The following is an 8161-nucleotide window of genomic DNA, read 5'->3' on the forward strand; positions in this document are numbered from 1 at the left end:
ATTTCTCATATCAAAAAAATAGGATGCCACTTTCCTTAGTGTCACCTTCTTCACGATCGTTGAACATTTCAACACACCATTAGCAATGCTCTGCGAGAACGTCTATCAGATGTTCTCAGAACACAAACTATTGAAAATGCAAGAATTTGTAATCTAAGATGTTCATGGCGGCTGGTTAGTGCAGCGATGACTCTCTCTTACTCATCCCTGCGAATAACTTGTATTTCTGGTTTTCGGAAAGGTTTGTGTAGCAAAGAAATAAACATCGTCTGCAAAAACAGGTAAGAAAATAAGTTATACAATAAGCATGTCAAGTTTAGGCCTAAGTATGTATTGTTTTTATATATAAGAAGGTAAACTTTCGGTGCAGAAAACTTTGCCGACACATATTGTTGTTGCAGACGGCAACATCACCGCGAGACGATGGGCATGATGTAGGATGTGTAAACATAATGTCATATCTTAATATCTTTATTCCGTTTGGCATCACGTTACTTTTTATCGTCGCTACTTCGTCGCTTTTATATATTGAAGAAAAATAATTCAAACGCAAATGTGTGTGTGCTTCAATAGGCCTATAATTCAACAGAAAGTAGTTTGTATGTTCTTGAACATTATCGCATGTTGACGTGATCTCATCATGACCTCAGGCTTAACGCCATTCACATTAACTATTAGCGTTCAGGTTCAAATCGTTTCACAACCAATACTTCCGACATTAAAGGTCGCAGTTCATTCCATTACATTAACCCATGGCCATGTGTGTGGTAGGCCCTACATTATTTAAAGCGAATGTGACTTTTATATTTTACATATTATTCTATGCGTCATAACTTTCGTGGTATTAAATCAACAGTAACTATGGTAACGATAAAACAGTCATAACTCACAAAATGTAACAGATACATAAACAGGCATTAAGCACATAATAACAAGTTCAAGTAAATGAGCAACTAGTACATATCAAGATAAAAGACATTCAAATTCAAGACATTTTAAATAAACCGAAGCAATTTTATGATCACCAAGGCTTGGCTGAAGTTATCCGTTTTACTTTAAGAACTTATATCATCCATTGGGTGCAAAATATCAGAAACATTGCGGGCACGATTTTGCGATTTTTCAGGAAAAAAAATAGTATGTAAAAACGTCTAATTTAGTAATTTATCGCAGATATATTGATTTGAAATATCTTTGAGTACCCCTTAAATGTGACAGGAAATGTGTTTTCTATTATAATTATAACGTGTGGGCTGACTCAGGCAAATGGGGTGATATAAAACGCGTCATTAGGTGTAACTGGTTGTCTCAACTGTAATTACAATGATCAATAATTGCAATAATTTCAATAATTACAGCTTCAATAAATTAGTTAACTAAAACAAACAAGCATTAGTAGTAACTTGATAATTCTTTTCAGATTTTTGTTTTATAAAATTGGGCTGCTGCAACTAATGCGGCTTTGATTTTTTCAAATTGGTACCACAATGCCACCACAAAATCCAGCCTCGTCATATCCTGGATATGATTTCCGACACCAGCAAAAAAAGGCATATCAATTTGTAAGCGCTCTTTAGCAAAGTCATAGTTCATTGAATTTACAACCGTATGACAAAACAGGCGAAAATAGTAACTTTTTGCACAAGATTTGCAATTTAAAGAGAATTGGCCATTGCTCATTCTAGTGACGCTAGTGTATGGACAATATAAGTGTGCTTTTTCATTTAATGACATAAAATTTGACAAATATTGTAAGGAACACTTGAGGTTTTGTCTTTTAATACCTACATTTTGGTCAAAAAATGTGCTTGAGTAGGTAGTTTTCAACAGATTTACCACATTCGCCTTGAATTGCGTTATCTGTCGACCTAATGACGAAAAGTGTTTTCAGGGGGAAGTATTAGCTTTCGTTTGATATAAAAAAAATTCTGATTGGATGAAGGGAACACTTGAGGTTTCGACAAAAACCAATCAAAGAGGCCCATTTTTCAGCTAGAAGCTCAACAGCTCTCACATTGCTATGCACTCAACCGTGTAGTGTAATCAAAGACTGTGTTGCAGACATTGACATTCACTGCTTGTTGTTCTCTGCTTGGAAGCTCTTGGACGAAAATGTGTGCTCAGGTGTATCGAGGTGGAAACTGTACACATGATTGTTTATAAGAGAATCGTTTTTGTATAGAAACCTTTCCATATGTCATCTACATAAGAAACACTACCGGTATTGAATCACAAGTTCTTTAGATTTGATGTGTAAAATACTGGGTACTAAGTGCAGTGAACACTGAATACGAACATTAATTCTATTCTCCATGCTCTTGTTGAGATTACTTAATAAAATTGAGACAACAAGTTACTTTAATATAAGTAAGTATAAGTTCAACATATTATATTTTTTTAATGTAAAGAAAAGGGGAGACTCAGGGGACTCAAGCAAACATGCATGGTTGCTGTAAAAGTTTCATTGATGTGACTGTGCGCATACTAATGTCATCTTATCTGACTTTGGAATACCTCGTACATTCACTGAATGAGGTCTGACCTTCCTGTCAGACCCATCTACGACACTTTAAATCATGTTATCAACAATATGTACTAAGATGTGCTTAATCATTGTGATAGCAAAAGATGGGTAATAGACTGTGGTTTATTCTGAATGTAATATTATAATCTATGATGATATGCTTGACTCTTAAACTTTTGCTGGTGGTGATATTTCTAATCTAATTAAGGTTATTTACACTATGACCTTTCCTGTGGGTAAATAATTGTCAATACTAGCAGCCTGTTATTGTCCTCTCATCTAAGAGTCTTTAAGGAGGCATACAGGGCAACTCTAAGTGGGCAATTGTTTTGTATTGTATTTTTAGAAGTTATGGTAGTACATAAAAGTACATTTTCAAAAAGGAAACGATGCAAGGAATCCAACTAGCACAGCAGATTTCTGACCAAAATGAGCAAATTTAGAGAAAAGTGCCAATGATTTTCCATGCCAATTTTTTCATCTACCACGACAACTTAACTTAAAATTCAATGAAACATGCATATTTATGTTCTAAGGACATAGCAAACGTTTTCCTCAAAGTTTAATTTGGAACGTATACTATTTTTATTCCTAAAAATATCAAAAATTTATATAAGTCAAATTTTGATCCTTTTTGACCCTTTTTAAAACGAAGAAAAAGTTCTGAGATTCGAGAAAATAATTTCTAGTTTTGTGTCCTCAGAACACAAATATGCAATTTTCATCGATTTTGAAATATAAGGTAGGCCTAAGTTGTTATTAGAAATCTACCGTACCGTTGGATTGCTTGCATCATTTCCTTGCACTAATCACCATTACTTTTAAAGATACAATACAAAAAATTGTCTAAAATTGCCCACTTAGAGCGATCCTGCGTGCCCCATTAATTTGGAGCCATACAATCAGAATAATGGGTGAGATGAGTGTTAGTGAATGTGTTTTTTTTTCAACCATTTTTTAACCAAGCGTTACCATCAAGGTAATATTAAACTCTAAACTACAATAAGAACACTACCCAACTTTGGCCCGTAGTTTGCTATTTAATTCTAAAATTCTTAAATTGTATTCACAGCTGATCTGGTTTTTAAAATATATATTTTATAATGCTTATATAGGTGTAGTATTTTTAAGCCTTTTTAAATTTTTATACTGATTTCATTGTATCTAGATGTATCTTTTATTTTGTGATTATGATTTTCAATTTTATTGTAAAGCGCATTGAGAAATTATATTATTATTATTATTATCATCATTATTCCGAATGTGTGCGTAAATTTAAACAGTACTGAGAATAAGGAATATTTTTTCTTTGAGTTTTCAGGAGGGGGGGGGGTCGATGTCGTGTATGGGCTGTTTTTGATTAAATATGCTTGACTACCGGTTAAAATACATACGACAGATTTGGATGGTTGCCAAATTGAATGAGCTGATAATGGCACTCGTCTGCAATTTCTTGTGGTTGGCGGAATATCGCCCTCTTTTTGAGTTACGAACCGTCTAATAGTAGAGAGTTTTGTGTGGATGCACTTTTTTTTCAAGATCCTGTGCTTCAACCTCAATCTAAATGATGATCACGTATATGGGCCCGAAGAAAAGCCTTTGCATCGGGGCTTGAGATTGGAATTCCAGTTTCCTCTCTCATGAAGTAAGGGTTAAGAGTAAAATTGTACAATTTTTGTTGTGTTTGGGAGTGGCCTTCTCTCCTTTCTCCTTTTCCTTGTTATTTTCTTCCTTTTCTTGCTTTGTTTATCAAAGCTATCTCATGATCTTGGCCGAGCCAGCATGCATTTTATTAGCCTACATTGGCTATCCAGGCTTGTGCTTTTTATAGTATTATAGTATTTTATAGATTAAAATTCCTAAGAGATCTATAACAGCTCTATTTTGATTGGTTACGTGTATGCCTATATCATATAATGAACCAATCAGGGACAGTGCAAGAAAGACAGTGGTGCACATGGGATTCGTCTGACCTCTCAAGTCAAACAACCGTATCTATAAATAACTAACAACGCAGATACTGTGTATTGACTTAGATGTTATCATCAGTCAGATCCTAAATTTTAAATGCAGCTTATACAAGTAGGCTACGTAACATAGTAGATGCATGTGTTTTTACTTAGGAGTCAGAGCACAAATTGGCCTCATACTAGTGGGTACGGCCTCACCCTGGTCCCCACTATAGTCTGTGTGAGGCCAACTCAAGGTCAGCCCACTTCCTGTGGCTTGTCGTACTCACTTATATTGTTTACTCGTCTTGGGATCTTTAGCCAGGCCCCATCAGTGAAGTGGATCTGAACCACAAAAGGCTTCTTGCGTAAGTAGTAAATAACACAGGGAATCCATATTACTATACAAAGTGGGCAGAAGGATATCAAAATATGTAAACATTATGATGACTTTTCAAAAAGACACATTAAGAGTTTACATTATAAATATTCTGACACTTTAGTATCTAATCCCTGAGACCAAACACCAAACGGCTTCACTCTGGCAATGTGACCAGAAAAATATGTGGAGTGAGGCCAGCCCCACTAGTGAGATGAGGCCGATTTGTGCTTTCACGGTTCGTTCATACTACGCCACAATTGTTTTGTGGTGCGTTACCGCACTGCATCGTACTACAAAGCACTGCATTGCTGTATCGCAATAAAGTTAAATACATTTTAACTTGAAAATGCGACGGGTTGCGTTGAGTTGCGGCAAAAAGTGATCGAAATGTCGGCAATACACCGCACCGCAAAGCAACTGCGGCTTAGTATGAACGAACCTTTAGAAAGTAGATACTATGCAATTGCATACTTTTTAACCGGCTTGCTTCTAAAGTATTACTAGTAATTAATGAAGTACATACTGCATTTGTAATCGAGAAGCTTACCCAGTTCGTAAATTTTCTCCTTTCTATACGTGTCATTACAGATACCAAGATGGCGGCTAGTCTGGTGAGGACAGATGAATTAGATCGCCAGTTTCTGCAATGTGCATTGTGTATAGATCGATTGCAGAAGCCTAAGGTTCTTCCTTGTCAACACTCATTCTGTCAAGGCTGCTTAAAACTTTGGGCTGCTAGATGTGACGATCTTACTCTCTCATGTCCTGTTTGCAGAACAGAATATACATTAAATGAAAATGGAGTGGAAGGATTGCCTGATAACTTCTTCGTGAAAAGTATAATAGATTTCATCAATCGCAAGCGTCGTGTCTCATCTGTGGCTACACCATGTCATGGTTGCGACCAAGAGGCGGCCCACTATTGCCACGACTGTGCCGAACTATTATGTATTGACTGTGCCGGTGCTCACAGACGACTTCGTCTTACCCGCAACCATCGTCTTACCACGGTTGATGAGTACAAAACAAGTGGAATGGTGGTTCGTCTGGAAACAATTAATAAAGCTGTCACAAGTTGTGGCACCCACGGTAAGGATGTCACTTTGTACTGTGAAACTTGTGATATGCCAATATGTTCCCAGTGTACCTCGACGACGCATAGAAGGCCAAGCCACGTCCATCGCAAATTGAAAGATGCGGCAAAAGTACGCAGGGTGTTGTTGAATCAGTTGGTAGATCGCGCACAGAGAAAAGTCGATGAGTTACGCGAATGTGTGTCTGCAATGCGAGAGACAAATAGACAACTTCAGATAAGGCGTGGGCACGTAGAAGCCCAGATTAAGCAAAGGAAGGAGACTATTTTAGAGTTACTTGATTGCTATGAGCAGGATACATTGGCGGAATTAGAGCAGGAATATCAGAATAGACGATCAGCAATGGAAGCTGAGATCGAAGATGTTCAGCATGTACTTGACAAAACAATTGGCGTGTGTAATGTAACTGAAAATCTCATGAAAGAAGGGGATGATGCCTCTTTGTTGTTTATCAACCAGGAGACCACTAGGAAATTGGAGGAAGCCATATCTGTAGACATAAACTGTCAAATCGATGAAAATGGTCATATTGGCTTTACCGTCCCGGATGCTAATCCTGGTCGCGTAGCTACCTTCGGGAATATCCAGCGTCATAGTGCCAGTGCCACTAGATCGTCTATCAAAACTGAATCATCGCCGCCACAGGCTGTCAAAATCGGCGAAGATATCAGGGTAATATTAGGCACCAGGGACGCCGCTGGTGAAGAGGTTTCCGAAGGTGGCGCCAATGTATCCGCCAAGTTGTGGGCCCCTACAGGTGAGGTTGGTCTCGCTAGAGTGATGGATAGGAATGACGGTAACTATGATATACTTTTCCGGCCAAACATTGAAGGCAGACACAAACTAGTGGTGTCTGTGTTTGGACGTCAGATTAGTCAAAGTCCCTTTGAGATTAACGTTGAACAGACGGAGCGTCACGTGATTGCATTTGGTAATCCTGATCTTGAAGGCAATAGCCAAGGCAGCATTCTTAGACTTCGCGAGCCTTGGGGTGTTGCCGTATCTCGCAGTAAAGAAATCATTCTGATTGCTGATACAGGCAATAGTACCATAAGGATCTTCGATCTGGATGGCAATTACCAGAGGCAGTTGAACTTTCCTAATTTCATGTGCAAATTTGAACCGGTAGATTTAGCGCTTACTGAAGATGAAAACAATCTGGTAGTTACTGATCATAGCAATTGTCAAGTCATGCTGTGTAATTTAGACGGACAGCTCATCAGACTCTTTGGTATGGCTCAATTGTGCAGACCTGCAGGTGTTGCGATTAACAGCATCGGCTATGTGTTCGTGGCGGATCATGAGGCTAATTGCATTCGTGTGTTCGATTCGGAAGGCATGTTCATCAACAGCATCGGAAGAGGAGGTAATGGCAATGGGGAATTCAACGGTCCTATTGCTGTGACGGTCAACAGCAAAGACGAACTGTTAGTGTCTGATCGTGAGAATCATAGAATCCAAATCTTAGATCCTGATGGTGAGTACTTAGCAGAAGTTTCTTCGCGACATAGCGGTGAAAGTGAGTTGAAATATCCAACGGGTATCGCTGTGGATGATGACGATAATATCGTGGTATGCAATGACTGGAACAATCGCGTGTTGATGTTCCGATCAGATGGCTCTTTTATCAAGAGAATTGACTGTGATTCGGATGGCTTGATGTATCCCAATGGAGTCGCTGTCATTGAAGACGGTAAGGTCGCAGTTGTGGATTATGGCAATGATTCGGTTAGGATCTTCAAGAATGTTTGAATGTATTAAACACCTATACGTGTTTCGGACACATTTAGTGATTGATGCATGTTATATAAGCATCAAGTTATTGTATTATGATTTATTATTTGTGAATATGATTATTTCCAAACTGTCATCATGTATTTTGATATTGACAATGTTGAAATTTATATTAACTGTATCAGTATCAGAGATTCCTGATATTTTTCCATTTGAGTCGGGGAAATGAATAAAAAAAAAGGAAGCTATGAGGCTAGGTTGACAGGGTAAAGACAAATATACTACGCATAAAAAGTATCCGAACACTTAAAAAACAAAATCTTGAAGACCCTTAACATAAAGTACCATAAAGTAATCATTAATTTGATGGATAATTTTATTATACGCATTTTGATACCGCATTGGCCCGATCCTACTTTATTTCCCCAAGTTATACCGATTTGAATGGAAAAGAGAGCATTTAAAAAGTGATAAATTT

At 37.7% G+C, this 8161-nt stretch overlaps 1 protein-coding gene across 1 annotated transcript; it reads left to right on the plus strand.

Moving 5' to 3' along the window:
- Nucleotides 1-101: 101 nt before the first annotated feature.
- LOC140155629 (E3 ubiquitin-protein ligase TRIM71-like) lies at nt 102-8029 on the plus strand. The gene is made up of 2 exons (XM_072178546.1): nt 102-281; nt 5444-8029. Exon 2 carries the CDS (start codon nt 5452-5454, stop codon nt 7699-7701), a length of 2250 nt encoding a protein of 749 aa, XP_072034647.1. The 5' UTR covers nt 102-281; nt 5444-5451; the 3' UTR covers nt 7702-8029.
- Nucleotides 8030-8161: the final 132 nt, after the last annotated feature.

Source organism: Amphiura filiformis, chromosome 6, assembly GCF_039555335.1.
Source record: "Amphiura filiformis chromosome 6, Afil_fr2py, whole genome shotgun sequence".
NCBI classification, from domain to species: domain Eukaryota; kingdom Metazoa; phylum Echinodermata; class Ophiuroidea; order Amphilepidida; family Amphiuridae; genus Amphiura; species Amphiura filiformis.

Excerpts from the sequence above, each read along its gene's own strand:
- LOC140155629 (XM_072178546.1), top strand. The coding sequence starts at position 5,452 with ATGGCGGCTAGTCTGGTGAGGACAGATGAATTAGATCGCCAGTTTCTG.